The 21,332-nt window shown below is 34.0% G+C and overlaps 2 protein-coding genes and 1 long non-coding RNA gene across 7 annotated transcripts; 2 read left to right on the top strand and 1 right to left on the bottom strand.

Moving 5' to 3' along the window:
• The first annotated feature begins 780 nt into the window (after positions 1-780).
• LOC128921993 (uncharacterized) lies at positions 781-5,347 on the top strand. The gene is made up of 2 exons (XM_054231157.1): positions 781-2,463; positions 3,715-5,347. Exon 1 carries the CDS (start codon positions 898-900, stop codon positions 1,546-1,548), a length of 651 nt encoding a protein of 216 aa, XP_054087132.1. The 5' UTR covers positions 781-897; the 3' UTR covers positions 1,549-2,463; positions 3,715-5,347.
• Positions 5,091-11,008, bottom strand: LOC105220183 (abnormal spindle-like microcephaly-associated protein homolog). 5 transcript variants are annotated; one of them, XR_008471274.1, is made up of 2 exons: positions 9,766-11,008; positions 5,091-8,076 (listed from the first exon to the last, which is right to left on the bottom strand). XR_008471274.1 is itself a non-coding variant. In XM_011196596.3 (1 exon), exon 1 carries the CDS (start codon positions 10,650-10,652, stop codon positions 10,218-10,220), a length of 435 nt encoding a protein of 144 aa, XP_011194898.1. In that variant the 5' UTR covers positions 10,653-11,008; the 3' UTR covers positions 8,441-10,217. The 5 variants fall into 5 exon arrangements, 1 of the variants encoding a protein (XP_011194898.1); XR_008471271.1 differs by lacking the exon at positions 5,091-8,076 and adding an exon at positions 8,441-8,828 and having other exon boundaries at positions 8,917-11,008; XR_008471272.1 differs by lacking the exon at positions 5,091-8,076 and adding an exon at positions 8,441-8,828 and having other exon boundaries at positions 9,115-11,008.
• A 320-nt stretch (positions 11,009-11,328) lies between these two features.
• Positions 11,329-13,522, top strand: LOC128921997 (uncharacterized). The gene is made up of 3 exons (XR_008471275.1): positions 11,329-11,634; positions 11,706-13,066; positions 13,126-13,522. It is a non-coding gene; the product is annotated as an uncharacterized LOC128921997 (long non-coding RNA).
• Positions 13,523-21,332: the final 7,810 nt, after the last annotated feature.

Raw genomic sequence — 21,332 nt, 5'->3', positions numbered from 1 at the left:
GTTATATATACCAAAGTGATCAGGTTGAAGAGTGGAGTTCAAATGCGAATGTCTGTCTGTCGGTCCGTCCATCCGTCCGTCTGTGCAAGCTGTAACTTGAGTAAAAATTAAAATATCTTGATGAAACTGGACACCATAGGAAGGTTGCTTTCGAAAATGAGCAAAATCGGACCACTGCCACAAAATGGCGAAAACCGAAAACACATAAAGTGCCATGACTAAGCCATAAATAAAGCTATGGAAATAAAATTTGGTATGAAGGATTGCACTATGAAGGGGCATATATGGATGTAATTTTTTTGGGGAAGTGGGCGTGGCTCCGCCCCTACTAAGTTTTTTGCACATATCTCGCAAACCAATAAAGCTATATAAACCAAACTTTCTGCAGTCGTTTTTTTAAGCCACTTCCTTATACAGTCCAAAAATGAAAGAAATTGGATCATAACCATGCCCACCTCCCATACAAAAGTTATTAAATTACTAAAAGTGGGTTAACTCACTAACGAAAAACGTCAGAAACACTAAATTTCACATAAGAAATGGCAGATGAAAACTGCTCTGAGATTTTTTTACAAAATGGAAAATGGGCGTGCCGTCGCCCACTTATGGGTCAAAAACCATATCTCAGGAACTACTCTACCGATTTTAATGAAACTTGGTTTGTAATAGTTTCCTTACATCCCAATGATATGTTGTGAAAATAGGCCAAACCGCTTTACAACCACGCCTACTTTCTATATACCAGAACTTTGAAGACGATCTGAATCGTTTACATTACAATATAACGGGTGATTTTTTTGAGGTTAGGATTTTCATGCATTAGTATTTGACAGATCACGTGGGATTTCAGACATGGTGTCAAAGAGAAAGATGCTCAGTATGCTTTGACATTTCATCATGAATAGACTTACTAACGAGCAACGCTTGCAAATCATTGGATTTTATTACCAAAATCAGTGTTCGGTTCGAAATGTGTTTCGCGCTTTACGTCCGATTTATGGTCTACATAATCGACCAAGTGAGCAAACAATTAATGCGATTGTGACCAAGTTTCGCACTCAGTTTACTTTATTGGACATTAAACCAACCACACGAATGCGTACAGTGCGTACAGAAGAGAATATTGCGTCTGTTTCTGAGAGTGTGGCTGAAGACCGTGAAATGTCGATTCGTCGCCGTTCGCAGCAATTGGGTTTGTGTTATTCGACCACATGGAAGATTTTACGCAAAGATCTTGGTGTAAAACCGTATAAAATACAGCTCGTGCAAGAACTGAAGCCGAACGATCTGCCACAACGTCGAATTTTCAGTGAATGGGCCCTAGAAAAGTTGGCAGAAAATCCGCTTTTTTATCGACAAATTTTGTTCAGCGATGAGGCTCATTTCTGGTTGAATGGCTACGTAAATAAGCAAAATTGCCGCATTTGGGGTGAAGAGCAACCAGAAGCCGTTCAAGAACTGCCCATGCATCCCGAAAAATGCACTGTTTGGTGTGGTTTGTACGCTGGTGGAATCATTGGACCGTATTTTTTCAAAGATGCTGTATGACGCAACGTTACGGTGAATGGCGATCGCTATCGTTCGATGCTAACAAACTTTTTGTTGCCAAAAATGGAAGAACTGAACTTGGTTGACATGTGGTTTCAACAAGATGGCGCTACATGCCACACAGCTCGCGATTCTATGGCCATTTTGAGGGAAAACTTCGGAGAACAATTCATCTCAAGAAATGGACCCGTAAGTTGGCCACCAAGATCATGCGATTTAACGCCTTTAGACTATTTTTTGTGGGGCTACGTCAAGTCTAAAGTCTACAGAAATAAGCCAGCAACTATTCCAGCTTTGGAAGACAACATTTCCGAAGAAATTCGGGCTATTCCGGCCGAAATGCTCGAAAAAGTTGCCCAAAATTGGACTTTCCGAATGGACCACCTAAGACGCAGCCGCGGTCAACATTTAAATGAAATTATCTTCAAAAAGTAAATGTCATGAACCAATCTAACGTTTCAAATAAAGAACCGATGAGATTTTGCAAATTTTATGCGTTTTTTTTTTTAAAGTTATCAAGCTCTTAAAAAATCACCCTTTATAAAGTAAGCACTAGTGAAGATATCGGTGCAGATCTTTGTACAAATACTATGTTTATAGTGTGGCAGCCCCATTCTAAAAATCGCTGAAATCGGACCATAGGTTTTTAAGGCCCCATATATCGAACTCGAGGACCTCGGTGCTTCTAACCTAATATTATGGTTTCCAACTTTCAATGGACTTTATACAATATATATGACGAATATGTGGGTCAAATTGTGTATTATATAATATAAATAAAGTTAAATAAATAAATTGCGAGAGTATAAAATGTTCGGTTACAACCGAACTTAGCCCTTCCTTACTTGTTTAACTTTCGGACAATACATATATTTTTTGTATGAGATGCTAAACCTAAACTATGTTCAATCGGAAGTAAGATAATTAAAATTAAGTATTGTTAAATAAAAAACTAAATTATATTTTTTATTTTATATAATTTTTAAAATTAACTTTTGTCCCGATATTTTTATGTATCTACCCTGCCAAATGTTGTCCCGTGTTTACGAACATAAATTTAAAGACGCTCGCATTGAAAAAAGTGCTCTAGAGCATATATCAGCTTGAAGTTAATTATACTAATCGCGAATTCCGTTTGAGCGCTGTAGTTTTTTAGTTATTGCGGCCCCATCGTGCGGTGTACTGGATTCGCAAACTGATTTTGTCTCTCCCCTGGCAATTCATATAACGTATACTATTAATTTAATTTATTTGCCTTTATTGTCCTCAATTAGTAATACTATGATAATTAAGTGAAATAAATAATTAACCCAGAATATATTTCAGTCATTTACAACAATTAAATTTTTCATGAAAACGTCTCTCCCCTGCCGTATTTCCCCTGGCAAAATAACTGCCAGGTTTCATGGAAAAAATCAAAGTTTTTCTTTGGCCGTTTTCTCTATGCAATTGAAACCTCTTATCGAAGAATCACCCATATAGATGATATAGAATACTATATAATATTGTAACGGATTTCCAAAATCTGTCGTTTACGCTGAAACTCTAGGATTGTCAAATAAAAGTCACACTTTAATGGCTATCTTTATTTGTAAATCCTTATAACTTAACACTTTATTACTCAATACTCTACTTTACAACTATAACTTATAACTTGTTTACTCTTTACTCGACAACTCTCTCCTTAGAATTGTCCTCACTCGACAATTCTCTTATTAGAACATCTGGCAAGTTATTGATTTCGATTGTCAATTCTAGTTTGTTCTAGTGCCATTTTCGTCACAATATAATAATCAATACATATGTACATATATTATGTGTGTACTTTATAATATATGTATTTAAAAATATTTGGAATACAATTTTGATTTAGTTGGTTGTTATGTTTAGCTTTAGAAAAGTTTCTTGGCGACTACGAAATCTGAACTGTCATTTATTGGCAAAATTTTGCTCAGCTGTAACCGTATGCTTTATATAGAAAACAATTTCGTCAAAGTTACCCTCATTACCTTAAATTTCTCTTATACAAAAAAGGGACAAATAAACTTCTTAATACAACAAGAGGCACAATAACGTGAGTCACAAAAGAAAAATATCTTCATAACAACGAATTATCTTTCACAACTATCCACAACGATTTTATAGATCCATATCCATATTTTATAGATTTTATTCGGGATAGGGGCGCATTTAATTACTTCGTAACGGGAATGCAGCATCTCCAACGAAAAAGTGTTTAAAAGTTTCCGGTGACATGTCCGACAATGGCACCGGAGGTTCCAAATGAAGTAAGTTGAAAAATTCCTAAATAATTACATATTAATAGAAATTCATTATACTCGTATATGAATTTATTTTATATACTGTACCTGTCTTCCATAGCAGTCAATACTAACAACTATGAACGAATATTTCGCATCACATACTGTCGTTCACCAAAACAAACTTTGCACAAACTTAAAGCAGTTCATCAATATTGTCTACTTATTGCTTCCGATTTGATGAATAAAATTGTATGAAATGTTAAATGTATACAAAAGAGAACAGCTGATGTTTATATTGTCACTACGGGCTTTGACAAATTTTATTTGCTACGGAAACACCAAGTGAAGCCAGGTCACTTTCCACTTGGCCCTTCCAACGGAGAGGAGGTCGTCCTCTTCCGCGGCTTCCTCCAGCAGGTACTGCGTCGAACACTTTTAGAGCAGGAGTGGTTTCATCCATTCGTACAACAGACCTAGCGAGTGTAGCCGCTGTCTTTTTATTCGCTGAACTTTGTTATTGCCGTTGTGTAAATCATACAGCACATTGTTCCATCGTCTGCGGTATTCGCCGTTGCCAACATTTAGAAGACCATAAATCTGGCGCAAAACCTTTCTCGAAAACCCCAAGAGTCGTTTCATCGGATGTTGTCATCGTCCATGCTTCAGCGCCATACATCAGGACGCGAGTGCGCTGACTATTGGTTTGATGACAGGAGATATTTCGTCTTGTCCTCATTCACCACCAGACCCATATGCTTCGCTTCCTTAGCCAGTCTGGAAAAAGCAGAACAAACAGCACGGTTGTTGCATCCGATGATATCAATATCATCGGCGTACGCCAGCAGCTGTACACTCTTATAAAAGACAGCTCGTATTATTTTTTCCAACAATAGATTGAAGAAGTCTAATGATAGTGAGTCGCCCAGTCTGAAGCCTCGTTTGGAATCGAACGGCTCGGAGAGGTCCTTCCCGATCCTGACGGAGCTTTGTTGCTTTCTTGCGGTGTTGCTCAACGTCAGTTTACATAACCGTATTAGTTTTGCAGGGATACCAAATTCAGACATCGCGTTTTAGAGGCAACTGATGCTATTCACGACCAGAACGAAAATACCCCGATTACACCAAAGCCTAATGCCTAAGTTGGGATTGTACCCTTATCGAGTACACGCCGGAGATTTCATAATGGTATGGGCTGCCTTTTTTATGCAGGAAAGACCCCAATATGCTATATATCGACGAAAATGTATGCATAGATGTATTTGGACTTACTCGATGATATATTACTTCAATTTCCAGGAGAAATTTATGGGGATAATTGGACTTTCCAGCAAGACAATGCTCCAATTCACAATGCAACTCATACTAAAACGTTTAAAAAAAATGGAAAAAATTGGACTGGCTAGCAAAAAATCCGGATTTGAGCCCTATTGTCGATCTGTGAGGAAGTTTATCCGCTAAGGTTAGTTTAAATGGACACCAATATAATACCGCAAAAGATTAAAAATGGCAATACAGCGAAAATATATTTAAATCAGCATGACCACGCTAAAATGTTTGTTTGATTCAATGCCATCACGTCTAAATCAAGTCGAAATTCATAAAAAAAGCTTATTAATAACTGACAACCTTAATTCATCAAAATATTTGAAAAACTAATGCCCGGTTTCACAGTTCGTACTTAAGTTGTGCCCAAATAAAATCTTAGCTAAGCATTGTTGTTGACTGAGTAGTCATTTGCGTTTCACAGTCGATGCTTATTTTCTATAAAATTCTATTATGATATATGGCAACACAATGAAAAACATTTGTTTACAAATACCATCTGACAAATTGAAATTATTGTTGATGAAAAATAACTGCGACGAATAAATTTAGAATCTGGGAAATGGATGGAAACAATAAAAGGACACCGAATTTCACCGCAAGCGAGTGGGGGCACCTATTGCAACTCGCAGGAAAGCATATAACCGTCATTGAATGCTGAAATTCCAAAAATTGTTTCAGCAAATAATTTTTATTTTATTTTTTTGACAAATAAGTCAATATTCAAAACAAAAATCAGCTGTTACTTAAGCACTGCTTAAGTCTCCCATTTTCAGTACTTAAGCAGAACTTAAGTATGAACTGTAAAACGCAATACTTCTGTTTTATCTTAAGCACAACCTAAGCACTGACTGTGAAACCGGGCATAACAATTTTTTAACATGCACATATAAATATTTTCTATGAACCATATTTTTATACTCTAGCAACAAAAGTTGCTAAGAGAGTATTATAGTTTTGTTCACATAACGGTTGTTTGTAAATCATAAAACTAAACGAATTAGATATATGTTATCAGGGTGACGAGACGAGTCAAAATTCGGATGTCTGCCTGTCCGTCCGTCCACCCGTCTGTTCGTGCAAGGGATACCTTGAGTAAAAATTAAGATATCTTGACGAAACTTGGTACACATGTTCCTTGGGCCGAAATCGCTCCACTGCCACGCCCACAAAATGGCGAAAACCGAAAACCTACCTACCTAAAATTTGGTACAGAGGATCACATTAGGGAGAGACATATTTGGGTGTAATTTTTTTGGGAAAGAGGGCCTGGCTCCTCTCACAAATAGGTTTTTTGTACATATCTCGCAAACCAATAAAGCTATATAAACCAAACATTCTGAAGTCGGTTCCCTTACGTACCCCGCCACTCACCATGAAAATAGTTGAAATCGGATAATAACCACGCCCACCTCCCAAACAAAGGTTGGGTTGAAAATAACCAAACGGAAAACGTCAGAAACACTAAATTTTACAGAAGAAATTACAGAAGGAAGCTTCACTTAGATTTTTTTACAAAATGGAAAATGGGCGTGGCGTTGCCTACTTATGGTTCAAAAACCATATCTCTGGAACTACTCGACCGATTCAAATGAAATTCGGTACATATAACTTTCTTGACACCCTGATAACGCGGACAAAAAATGTCCGAAATCGGTTCACAACCACGACTACTTTCCATTTAACTCAATTTTAAATTCCATCTGATTTATTCGCTTTATAATGTATACATAAGGAACCAATGATCATAGGGAAATTAAACTTTACAAAAATATTGTATATGACCCGTGGCATCACTTGTGAAATTGTCGAAATCGGACAATAACTTTTCAATGCACGTTATATCGAATATGAAGAACTCAGCGCCTTTGGGTAATTTTTCACCGAAAACATTGATAAATCTCTCAGATATTTTAATTTAATTCAGAGGGAATCTAATCTTTTTCTTCTAATTATGTGTCTCTGTACCAAAAATTATTAAAATCGGGTCACAACTTCCTCTAGCACCAATATACCTATTTATAGGTTTTTCAAAATCGCGGTGGGCTTTATTCCGCATATATAGGTTAATATAATGAAGTGATCGTATAGTCCTGGATATAGTGTACGTTGGTGGTGAAAATAAGTGAAATCGGTTCAGGAATTACCTCAGCCCTCATACACTATATATGATGATTTTCTTTATTCTATTGAACTTTATGCCGAATATATGGGACAAATTGTGTGATATCTTAATAAAAGTATATCTATAAATTAAGTATAATATGTTCGATTGCACCCGAACTTAGCCTTTCCTTACTTGTTACTTCTTATTTTTTTCGCATATTCTAAAGGAATTTCAGTTTATTTTTGCTGTGATCTAACTATGAATACAAATAAATAAACAATAACCAAAACTTCGCTATGCCTTTTATTTTAATTTTTTAATAGTTTGAAGTCATGCACATATAATTTCTTTACTCTGAGGTACACGGAACGTATTTAACACTGGTTTGCTGGCTAGAAATGGCTAGAATGAAGTTAAAGGTGCTAGCAAGTCATTTCCGATGCGCTTAATGTACTCTGCATCAATTACCCATAGTCATCAACTTTTGGAAAATAGCAGCGTGTTCTGCAATAAAAATTAAGGAGTTAGGAGGTTTGAACCGAAAGCATACTACATTCTCGAAAGTCGGGCAAAATTACCCTCTATACGCGAATGGAGAAGAGGCTTAGTAAGATATCATCTTGGCGGGTCCAAAATGGACTGCGGAGCTGGCACGTGGGTTTATTCCAATGATCTTGACATCTCCCTACCTATCCATCTACCAAACTCAGCTGAAGTACTGGGCATAGAGAAACCATGTGAAGCTCTATTCTACGAAAGGACACAGACAGCAATCATATACATAGACAGCCAAGCGGTACTCCTGGAATTGTCTAATTCCAACGTAGTCCATAACTGCAAGAAGGCATTGCGCTTACTGGACTCTAAACTCCACCTAGACATAATAATATTTTCGGGAACGAAAAAGCAGACGAATTGGCAAAGGCGGAATGCCCATGTCCGCTATCAAGATGGAGCTTAATACACAATTTGAACAATTAGCCGACATTAGATTAGCTCTAACAGGAAACATACAACTAAATGCAAAATAACAAAACAGATAAGTATGTCCAAAGTTAACAAGACAAGAATTAGGGACTTATTAAATAGGCAGAAGAGAAAAGCTAAGAACTTTGGAAATATATATATATATACAATTACTATATACTTTGAGTTTATACGGAGTGTAACCACCACTTAAATAAAAATGCCTTTCCACTTAATACTGTCCATGTTCATTTATGTATGTACATAGTTTAATACCAAACAATTATTCAAACATTATAATTACAATTTACTCAGCTCTTTTCGTATATGTATACAATTATATGTATCATGTACATAAATGCAATACCATCCAACTTATTTGAAATTATTTAATCAAAACTTATTTATTTTCTACCAAATATGAAATTAATGCCGGTATTCTGCGGGCAGTCTCAAGTCTCTAATAGAGACGAATCTGTGGTGTAATCTCTATAGTGACTTTTTGGTATTCTGGCGAGTTTGTCTCATCTCTATTTGAGCAATATCAGTCTCTAATTTGTGATGTGCTTTAAACCAGGTCACAGAAAAACAAGAGCACAATAATGGTTGATGCAATTGGCCTAATATATATTATAATGAAAAGAAAACGAGAAGAAGAGAAATAATGTATTAATATTTGTAATTTTGCAATAATGTATAACAAAGTACCTATGCTTAGCTACACTCGTAGGCGCAATCTAGCTATTTTGCGCAACAAGGAAGATCACTTTTTATATGAAGAAAATACGTTTAGGAAATTCTTTCGATTTCCAAAACACAAATATGTATGTATATATATATATCCAAAATCCAAAATTTATAATATAATCATAAAATAATGAATTTGTATTTTTTACAATTATGTACCTTCGATTGCCATTATGCTCAAATGTAAGGATGAGAACATGTGTTAGTCGATTGTTAGGTTGTTAACATTTTTCATATTTACTTAACAATTGATTCAAATAAAATGCATATATTACGCATTTATTATAAACTATTTCAGTATTATTTTCAATAATAGTATTATCCAATTATTTACAAGAAATTTTTCTGCTGGAATTTGATTTAAAAAAACTAATTGCGTGCAATCAATTCATAAATTATCATTGTGAACATGCACTCATCTCTAATCAACTAAAATAAACAGCTGATAGCTTGCTTTTCTTTTCACCACACTATTTGGTGAACTTTTTTGAGACTGTATCAGCCAGAATACCAAAATGATACTTCCTGACTAACAGGAAAGCAAGTTCGAAATTGTGGCAAATAGAAACATGAGACAAACGTGACAAGCAGAATACCGGCATAAGTATATATTAAAGTCAGTGGTTGGTTACAAGCAAATATTTTAAAAAATATTTTTACTTTTTGAGAATTCAATAATTGGATGTATATATGTAACTATGTATATTATTAATTCATTTGCACATATTAATATATGGTATATATGCTATAAATATTAGTAAATTGATATTTTTATTTATACATGTACACTATATGTATTCATATGCTTACAATTGAAATAACGCAATAACAACTTTTGCTGACGTTATTAGCCACAAGAGAAAACACTTACGCGAAAGGAAATTTATTTTAAACAAGTCTAAAAAACGCTAACATAAAACAAGCACTGTGTTGTATGTAACAAATTTGTATTTAATTCTTTGAATAATAATAAAAAGAACTCCCGATGACTGATTTTCGCACACTTGAAGTTTCGTAGTTATTTTTAACTCACTATGTTTATATGTACATTTGTATACTGTAAATCATACAAAAATCTTAAGCAGTGAGTGCTGATAACTCTCTCATTTCCGTTTAGTTTGTTCATCATTGAATATAAAAACTCCTATTTAGTATGCGGTGGAGTAACAATCGAATATTTTTCATTATAATTTGCAAATTAAATTAATTATTTTAAAATTTAAAGAATGTGTTCAACGGGCATAGAAGATTATTATTATTTTTTATTTTTGTTTCATGTTGTGTGCCTCTTTCCGCGCTTTGAAGCCTCTGAAACTTGCTTGTATTTTTGTTGCCGCATCCATAGCAATTTTCTGTTTCTTACGCACCAAAAAACCCCGTACACCAGCTTGAATTTTTGTAGCGCATTGGTCTTCCTTTGTAGAGCTTTCCACTTCAAAAATAGAACCTTTTGAATTTGTAGCTGCGTTAATATTTTGAGGTGTTGTCCTATTCCCTATATTTAAATGCAATGGCTCCGAATTATGCTGTTGCCTTTGCTGTTCACAGTAATTTGGTGCATTAGGTCTAGGTTGATTTTGCACCTGCTTTCTTACGCGATATCCACGAAATCCGGCTTGTATTTTGATGGCTGCGTTTTCTTCTTTTTGTATTGGTTGGTCAAAATCAGAACTGGGTGAACTTGGATGGATATGCATTTTGAACTATATGCTATTTTAACTCTATTCTACTTTTCAATTATTTAATACTTAAACGGGTAAAAAGCACTTATGCAATTTAAGGTCAAAGCAACGAAATAGAATTGCATAAGCGAAAATATCGCATTTATTTTAATGAAATATTTAAAGTAAATTAGTTGCACACTTCTTTGTTTATTTTTCAAAAGCACTTCTTTAAATTCTCAAATACTTTTTTCTAGCGCCCGAAACAACACACGCAACTCCATGCCAAAATGTTTTCACCCGTTAGTTGATTTGATTTTTACGTTCAATTGTTCTCCGTTGGGAATCGACCACATTGCTTTAATTGAAATTTGTGAATGATGCCATGAGTGCTGTGCTCTTTAAGAGGTAGTCGCGTAGCATACCCATTGGGATCAGACTCAATTATGTATTTTCACATGCATGTGCAAACCAAACATGTATGTACATATATATATATATACATGTATACATACGTAAATATGTATGCATAAATATAATTAGAATGACACATATGACGGCTCTTGGTTATACCGTATGAATTTATATAGGTGTTCAGTGAACAGTGCAACCTGGATATACTGCACCATTAATGAGAACATTAAAATCATGTGTATCATAATATATTTCACCCATTTTTACTCAACAACTACAGTCCAAGCTACCTGTATCATAGATTATATGTTCAGAGAATTTTACTACGATATCCCTGCCAGCCAATCCTAACAACTTTCCCCATAGGTTTCAACACATTTACACATTTTTTTGTGAAGGAGCAACACCAACGCACATGTATACGTCATTTTTGAAAACTTAATTAGAATTTTCCAAACAAAAGAAAACTAGTTATCTCATTTCTTGTTCTTATTGAATGAGTACGAATGGGAAAACATAATTGTCATTAGTGGCAAAAGAAAATCCCAAAATGGGAAATAAAAAAATATTGAAAAACGTCATTTGCGCTTATAAAACAAAAAAGGTAAGTCGAATGAATTGATTGTTATTTTTAATTTCAATTTGTATTTAATTAATTAATGTAATGTTATTTAGTATTCAAACGTTGCAACATTCGCTTTTCGGAACTCAGGAGCACATAAAAATTGTATGTTGGATTTGTATGTCTTCTATGTCTAAAGTGGCCTGCGTAGTGCAAAAATTGTGTGAAAATAAATATGTTTAAAGATTTCTGCGCTGTTGTAAAATTATTCAAAAACAAATATGAGCGGCCTGCGCAGTGCAAACATTTTATACGATCCAATATGTGCAATATGTCTCCAGTGGGGTTGATTTTCAAATATGTGCGGTTTAATTTACATAAAATTTGAAGGCATTGATTATAAAAATTTATTTATTATTTTTTTTTATACTCTCGCAACAAAGTTGCTGAAGAGAGTATTATAGTTTTGTTCACATAACTGTTGTTTGTGTCACAAAGAAATAAAAGAGTAAGATATGGGATTATATATATAAATAATCAAGATGACGAGTGGAGTTGAAATCCGGATGTCTGTCCGTCCGTCTGTACGTGCAAGCGATAACTTGAGTAAAAATTAAAATATCTTAATGAAACTTAGAACACATGTTCCTTGGGACCGTGAGAGGGTTGCTTTCGAAAATGGGCAAAATCGGACCATTGCCACGCCCTCAAAATGGCGGAAACCAAAAACACATAAAGTGTCATAACTAAGCCATGATTAAAGTTATAACAGTAAAATTTGGAATAAAGGATCGCACTAGGAAGGGGCATATTTGGATGTAATTTTTTTGGGGAAGTGGGCGTGGCCCCTTCTCCAAATCGGTTATTTGTATATATACAAATCAATGAAGCTACACATATAAACCAAACTTTCTACAGTCGATTCTCTTACGTACCCCACCACACACCATGAAAATAGTTGAAATCGGATAATAACCACGCCCACCTCCCATGCAAAGGTAAAGTTCAAAATTACTAAAAGTGAGTTAACTCACTAACGAAAAAAGGCTGGAACACTAAATTTTACCGAAAAAAATAACAGAAAGAAGCCGCGCTGAGATTTTTTTACAAAATGGAAAATGGGCGCGGCATCGCCCACTTATATGTCAAAAACCCTACCACAAGAACTACTCGACAGATTTCAATGAAATTCGGTATATAACACTTTCTTGACACCCTTGATAGAATATGGGGACAATCGGTTCACAACCACGCCTACTTCTCATATAACTCAATTTTGAATTCTTCTAATCCGTTCACTTTATAATATATACATTAGTAACCAATGAAGATGGCGGAATAAAACTTTACAGAAATACTGTAATTGAGCTATGACATCACTTGTGGAAAAATTGTCAAAATCGGACCATGACTTTTCAACTTATCGAACATGAAGAACTTAGTGCCTAAGGGTAATTTTTAACCGAAAATATAGGTAACTCTCTCAGATATTTTAATATAATTCATTCCCTCTTACCTTTTTTCTTATAACAGTTTGTCTCTGTACCAAAAGTGGTTAAAATCGGGTCATAACTTCCCCCAGATCCCATTTACCTAATTATAGGTGAAATAAAATTAAGTGAGCGTATATTCTTCGATATATTGTATCTTGGTGGTGAAAACGAGTGAAATCGGTTCAGGAATTACCTCAGTCCCCATATACTACTTAAGATGATTTTCGTTACTCTATTGATCTTTATGCCTAATATATGGGTCGAATTGTGTTATCTTTATAAAATTACATCAATAAATTGCGAGAGTATAAAATGTTCGGTTGCACCCTTTTCTTACTTGTTTATGTATGTAAGCGCCATTTTATGAAATATTTAAAACAATACAATAAATGTGCAAATGATTTATTTAAATAAAAAAGCAAATTATCAAAATTTTATTTTTTCTAATTAACAAGTAGTCGACTAAATTTTTGTACATAAATTATGTCGTAAACATACTTGTTTTCAGCAATTATTATTTTTTTTTTTTAGATATTAACCCATTCAGGACCAATGTGACGTAGACGTCACGACAGCATAGCCCTTCTTTATTTGCCGTAAAAAAAAATGGGTAATGAAAATTTAATTTAAAATGCAACATAATCTCTTCTTAAGCGGTACTATTAAGTTTGCGTCAGTTGCAGTTAAGTTTTGCTTGTGAATATATGTTTGGCGTTAGTTTGTTTTTGTGTGTATATCGAAAACAAGAAAAATGTCGATAAGAGCAAAGGCCAAAAAGTAAGTATATATATATTTTTTACTTGCGTGCAACTAAAAAAAAATAATGTATGTAGTATTACTAAAAAATATGTGTAGACAAATAGTGCGAAATAAAAACTTACAAGTTATTGTGTTTTACTAGTGTCTGATTAACTTTTTTATTGCTGTGACGTACACGTTACGTTGGTCCAAATACCCTGGTAGTACATATATTGATTTATTAGGGGAAAACCGTTGCGTTTTGGATACAAGATGTGGTGTCTCAATACGTCCCAAGGATACCTTGTAAATTTTTAGATGTACCAAGGCATTAATCCACGTATAAGAATATCCAAAAATATATGGAAAGAACCCTGCGCCATTGTTTTCCATGCTTGATGATCTAAATGATGAAAAAAGGCAATTACCCTATTGTATATATTTTGATAATTTATTTACTTCAGTTAGTGTCTTGCTCGGTTTGAAAAAGCGGGGCTACGATGGCACTGGAACAATGCGAGAAATTATGATTCCTAGGTCTTGCCCTTTGCCTCATAAAAAGGCTCTAAAAAAGAAACAACGTGGACACATAGAGAGCATAAAACTGGAAGGTGCAGAAATATACATAACCAAATGGACTGACAACTCTGTTGTTATTGTAGCTTCAACGATTTACGGAAAAAATCCTGTGCCAAAGGTCTGTCGATATTCACGAGAACAACGCCGAAAAATCGACGTCCCCCGGCCATATGCGGACGCCATGAGAGGGAGGTACAGATCGAATGGATTAGAACGTTAATGCTTACAGAATTGCCGCTAGGGGCAAAAAATGGTGGTGGTCTATATTTACGTGGCTTATAGACGTTTCAATTCAAAATGCTTGGATTCTGCATCGGAAAAGCGGTTCAGGCATGACGCAAATTGATTTTCGTCGAGCAATTTTCAGACACTATTGTGGTAATCTTGGCGTTAGAAAGCCACCTGGAGGTTTTCGAAGACCGAAAAGTGAAGCTGAATGTGCGAACGAAAGATACGATGGCATCGATAACTTTGTGGAGGTAGTTCCTGGTAATAAACGTCGACGTTGGCAAGGTCATAATTGCAATACAGTGTGCATAACGATGTGTGTCATTTAATAAATGTTAACTAATCTTTACTATTTTTTTTATTATTCCTTACTATATCTCTAAATATGAATTTTCCTTTTTTATTTAAGTGAAATGTAAAATACAAAATAAAAAAGTATGAAGACCAACGTGACGTATACGTCACAGGCTCCTAGCACGCCACCTGTGAACATTTAGTTTTTTCTTTTCGGATTTTAATTTAGCAGCTCAAAATTAGTATATCCTACAAAATTTCAATATTTTACGTAAATTTTAAGCGTTCTGTCCTTAATGGGTTAATAATATTTTTCTTGTTTTATTATTTTATTTTCAGATATGAATAATATGTTTTTCATTTAATTTATGATATTAATTAGAATAAATATTGTACAAATTAATTGTAAATATATGTATATGAAGATATAAATAATGTAAAATAAATAATTTTAAAATCAAAAAAATTTGTTGGAAATTTTTAGAAAATTTAAAATAGAAATAAAAATGCAGCCCTGCATCAGCTGACGTTTAGGGATATTAGAGTAGTTCGGCTATATTTTTAATTTATATAATTTATATGACACTGTTTAATGAGCGCAACAGAGACGTAATATCAGATGTATACGTACGTGTGAGGAGAATAGTGGTTAAAAAATGCACAAGCAGCTATGCTTGCCTATGGCAAACTCACCACTTTTTTTACGACTTTTGTGGGTTTGAAAATCTTCGGTTGAACCAGTTTTTTCACCACCTGTGGTTGGCAGGGATATTTTTATGTTATTGTGTATATGTAAGTATAAAGCCAACCGGAAGTTTGAACATCTTTGTATGTGGTATATGGAATGCTAGTTTATCCAACCTGAAGCTATTAATCACTATTATCAAGCATATCAAGTAACGACCGAAATTTTTTGTAAAAATTTAGCCATAACCCTCAATTCTTCATATCCAGCACATATGTAAGAGCTTATAGTTCGACCATTTTAGATGAGGGATTCCATACATTGACTATACTATTTGTGCCTTGCCTATTTACCAACGATTAACGGCTCCAACGTTTTATTTTAGCGATTTAACGCACTTTCGGTACATTTCAACATAATGTTTGTTTGAGGGGTGGGTGATGTTATTATTCGATACTGAAAATCTAATATTCGAATTCGAAAATTCATTGACCCCTTTCACTCATTTTCGATGCCAAACTATAGTCTGCAGAATTGAGAAATAGGACATATTTACCGAACGAAAATCAAAATATTAGGAATATTCTTGCCATGGGTCAGTATTGAATAACTGTTATCCATTTTCAGATTACTTCTTCATTTCATAAAGATATTTAAATATTATAATATTGTTAAAAATAAACTCTAGATGTTATTGTTGCTGATAAATTGTTGCAAGCAATTTAATTTCTTTATGAAATTGCAATTAACATTATAGAAATTAGCAGTTGTTTTAATTTTGATGGACATGATCATGAACTTATTAAAACCATGCATGTATCGCACATATCTATGTAACCATGTTTCATAAAACTGTACGGCGTAATTTGAAGATAGTACGAGTATATGCATATCTTATTTATTTGATTGTTAAAATCTTGCTATTCCATATCTAAATATGCCAGTCTATTTTATTTACTTCCTTTGCTTATTCGCTGCATTTGTTTTGGCGAATCGAAATCAAATACAATCACAATTATTTGTGCATACATTTATAGGGTTGAATGGGTTTGTACATTGTACTTTTGTTTGTTCACTAGTTTTCAATTTAAATCATTGTCTGTAAATGTATTGTATTGGTATGCACATATCCAATGTTATGTTAAAATTCTATCTTATTCTATCCCATTTCCCATTATATACTGTTTACATAAATATGCTATGAATACAGTTGCACATTCTAAGTACTTACAGTCAAAGACAAAAGTTTAAATACAGTCGAACTTCCATAACTCGAACTACTACAACTCAAAGTTCTCCATAATTCGAACTCTTGAATTGGCAATAGAAGTCAAATTTCATACAAATTACCTTCCGTAACTCGGAAGTCTCTATAACTCGAAGATTATTTGTGGATTATGGTGATTCGAGTTAGGGAAGATAAACAGTACACCCATAAAATTTCAACTTTTTTTGAAATTAAATGTTTTAACACAAATGTAATGATGCAGTTTGTTTTTAATAGATAATTAACAAATATTGGAATGCAAAACAAATTAACGTAGAATTCATAAAAAACATGAAATACCCGTAAATAATAAACTTTTGTTTAAATATAGCCACTGAAAAATACATACCCATGCGTATATTTCTTGCGAATATTTTAGAAAAAAGTACCGTTATATTCGATGATTTAGCAACTTTTAGATATTTATTTGGCAATAGGCACAATTTCTTCTGCAACAGTGAAAAAAAATTAAAAAAATTGGTAAAGGAAAACTGATAGAGTGTGGTGGCCCCAGACCATGTTAAAAATTTAATAAATTATTAAGGAAAATATTTCCGAGATATAGGGAAAATTGTTAATCTATCTTGTAAGTGTGAGCAAAATATTGTACGATAGTATCAAACGTTCAAATCCGTTGAAAATAGACCAAAAACTGGGCGTCCAAGAAAGCTTTCTTGGCGAGTGTGTGTTTTATCATCAAGGAAGTGACAAAAAATCCCAAAATAGGTGTTACATAGCCAAATGCATCTCTACAATATGGCAAAAGTGTACACCTAAAAACTATAAATCCCACAAAAAATCGGTCATATATGAGAAAAATAATCAATTTTGACTTGAATTTGCGAAAAATACAAAGATATGGATGAATCATTTTGGAGAAGAATCCTGATAACTAATGAATCCAAATTAAAGATATTCGGAAACGATGACAAAAATGTGGCATAAAGCATGAATCAATCCTAAACTTTAATACCAAGCGTCATTGTTTGGAGAGCAATAGGAGCAGCTACCGTGAAATATTTAAGGGTTATCGATTGTATATTGGACAAATATTATTATAAAACTATTTTGGAGCAACATATGCAGTCTTCATTGGATTCTCAGATTTCGGAAGTTCTTGGATATTCCAACGAAACGACGACCCTAAGCATACAGCGAGCTTTGTGAAAGAATTACGTTTGTATTATGCTCCTCATCCGCTCTACAGTCTGCCACAATATTGAAACGGAAATTTTATAATGCGTCTTCAACTAGCAAACAATTCTTGAAAAAATCTCTGAAAAAGGAGTGGTCTATATTGTGCCTTCGGAAATAGAAAATATGGTTCTATCTACACCACGCAGTCTAAAAGTAGTTATTGAAGCAGGCGGTAGACCAACAAAATACTAAATTTATTTTATTCCCTCTAAATTCGCTTGATTATTTAAACTTTTGTCTTTGACTGTATATATATATATATATTTACCACTATTTACGCCTTTCAATAACTGATCAGCTTGATCCCTTACTCTTTGAGCCTAATCCTCTTCATAGGACAAAAAAAGAGAAGATGAACTCAAATCTGGATATGTGTGTTGCCAGTCATCTATGTGTAGGGTGTTTGAATTGAAATCATAATTCTAAGCGTGTTTGATTGCATGAATGTTCCAAGGCATTAGCCGATGGGTTTGGATGTTTGGAGTTTTGATATAAGTTAAATTTGAATAAATTAAAACAGTCTTTCTTTATTCACTTCCAAAATGTGACTGAACAAAAATACATATCTTACAAATACCCTAAACTATCTGTGGGTCGACGGCAGCGGCAGAGTTTAGCTAATATTGCTTAATCAACACTTGCAGTTAATGCTTTGTTTATATCGATCGATTCTTGGAGTTCAAGTGGAAATTTGTTTGTTATATGCTCAGCAGAATTAATATTTAATGATTTGCATCGTCGATTAAATAAATATTGTATGTATTATCTCGTATATTTCTGTTATTCCTGTTCTCTAGTTCCTTCTTCACCATTCGAATGCCCAGATCTTTATGAATATTTTTATTGCGAATGTGCTATGGTGAGCCCGTGATTTCTCTAAGCATTTTTGATAGGAACCTCTGTATTATGAGAATGTTGGTTGCACAGGACGTACCCCACAGTTACATACTATACAGTGATCCCCACTTAAGTGCCCTTTTCCCGCCTGCAATATTAAGTCACAAATACAAAATTGCTTGCAATTTTCCTCTTGAATTTCATTCTAAATGAAAAAATATTGGATCGAAGTATTTGAGAAAAAGCTTGGTAAGTACCTCGACTCACTTATACGAGATTCTTTTAAGTGCCTTCCCACTTAAGTGTCCTAAAAGTTTTGCATGTTAAGAAGGAGCAGAATTTATATTGTGAAGTTTTATTTAAAAGCCAATTTAAACTTGCTCTTGTTAACTTCATACAAGTTATTTTGCTCACTCTATGTTTTCGCCACGTGAGCCGTAGCTATCCAAGTGAATCCCAAAATAAGTTACTTCATTCGCTTGGGATACAACGACTTTGTTCATTTTAATAGTCCGACACATTTTTGATCTTAGTGAAAATGAGAAATGCGTATAATTTTGTGCATTCACATTTATACGTCAATTCGCTAGCCATTCGCCGACAAAAGTTACGTGCTCATGTAACACTTTTGATGCTATAATGAGGCATTTGTTACGGTTCACTAAAGCTGTATCATCCGCGAAAGTGCATGTCAATACGTTATCGGCTGGTCATCAGATATGAACTCATTTACTTTAACAGTAACATGTTTTACACGAAACCCGAACTGGTGCGCTGGTATTATATTATTTCGTCGAGGAAAGGAGTCAGTTTAGATAGAAAAACTTTTTCGAATATTTTAGAAATGCAAGGAAGGAGACTTATTGACCTGTTGCACAGGTTTATCTATCATGATGATCTGCGCCGCATTCCATGAAATTGGATAGTATCCGAAACTTTGAAAAGCATTAAAGAGCAAGGAGAGCCCTACTGTAGCAATTTTTGGTAGCTCAATTTGCACTTTGTAGTAATATTGTCATGTCTTGGAGCCAATTTTTAGATTTAGCTTTTTTATTATCTTTTAGAATCAGAAATTGAAGTCTTAAAATACAAAAGCGATTCGTTAGCGGAATTAGACCAGCGTTGCCGTTTTGGTTCGAACGAACCAAAATTGGTAGTTTCATTTGCCTTTGGTAGTTTGGTAGTTTGGTTGGTAGGTTAAAGGTTTTGGTAGAAAATTTTTTTATCAGATGTACAGATCTACAAAGAATGTTAATCTTAAATTTGATTCGCTTAATATTGCATACTTTTTGCTTTAAGAGAATTTCAAGAATACTGTTCAGTAAAATACCAAAAAATGCTTGCTATTTCACAAACAAGATGGCTTATACGCTAGACAGACGGCAGAGTTAACTCGGATTAACTGCGCTTTTAATCAGTTCCAATTTTGTGGGTGACAGACGGCAGCAAAGCGAGTTATAAACTCCCATAACAGCTGATTGGCAATAATATTTCCGTTTTGGTGAAATAAAATTGGATAGAAAGGAAATATTGCGGTTGTTAGCCACACAACTAGTACAAAATCACTAATTATTAAAAAAATATATGTACATAAATACGTTATTATTAAAACTTCCATTTTAGAAAAAATTAGCATGCGTATGTTTTTGTTTACATTTAATTGAAAAACAGCTGTCAGTATTGCATATTTTCATTCACAATAGATAAAAAGCGGCCATGTTTAATAATGTTGCCAACGAAAATGCCACGAACTCCCACTAACTCTCTAAAATTTTGAGGATTAAATGGGAGTTAGCAAACGGAGTTAACTCTCGGAGATAACTCTCGAATTAACCCCGATTAAAGCAGTTAACCCGAATTAACGACGCCGTCTGTCAGGGGTATTAGTTGTAATAATTAGATGTAATTTACAGACTTCTTGAACAATTGGAAAGTGTGAGATTATAATCATATATACATATATTTTATTTCCACATATCTTAAAGTCAATGGAGTTCGATCACTCTATGAACTCAAAAATGTGAGTTTTTTGTTTTTAACGTACAAATTAATTTATTGACCTTATGTAAAAGGTTTTTAACAAATAAAAAACGAGTATTTAGTCAAGCGACCGAAAAACGTCCGAGTCTTGGAAACAACTGCGGTTTTATCTTTATTTTACTTACTTTTATACAATCCTGTTCTTAAGGCTAAGTACAAATATTCTTACAATCTAATAGTCATCTTTTAAACATATGTTCCACTTTAGATGCGCTACATGTGGTATATGAAAGGTTCATCTTACAATATAATGTGTACAACGAGTGTGTAACACGATTCTTAATAGTAGATGTGCCAATGACATATTGGACACATTTGTTTCGTAGTTCAAATTGCAATATCTTATCGGTGGTGTTAACTTACATATGTACATATGTACTCC

The sequence above is a fragment of the Zeugodacus cucurbitae genome, chromosome 2 (assembly GCF_028554725.1).
Source record: "Zeugodacus cucurbitae isolate PBARC_wt_2022May chromosome 2, idZeuCucr1.2, whole genome shotgun sequence".
NCBI classification, from domain to species: Eukaryota; Metazoa; Arthropoda; class Insecta; order Diptera; family Tephritidae; genus Zeugodacus; species Zeugodacus cucurbitae.
Note: the sequence above shows the minus strand (reverse complement) of the source record. Positions and strands in the feature narration are given on the sequence as shown.

Coding starts and splice junctions, on each gene's coding strand:
- LOC128921993 (XM_054231157.1), top strand. CDS start 898: ATGAATAGACTTACTAACGAGCAACGCTTGCAAATCATTGGATTTTAT.
- LOC105220183 (XM_011196596.3), bottom strand. CDS start 10,652: ATGCATATCCATCCAAGTTCACCCAGTTCTGATTTTGACCAACCAATA.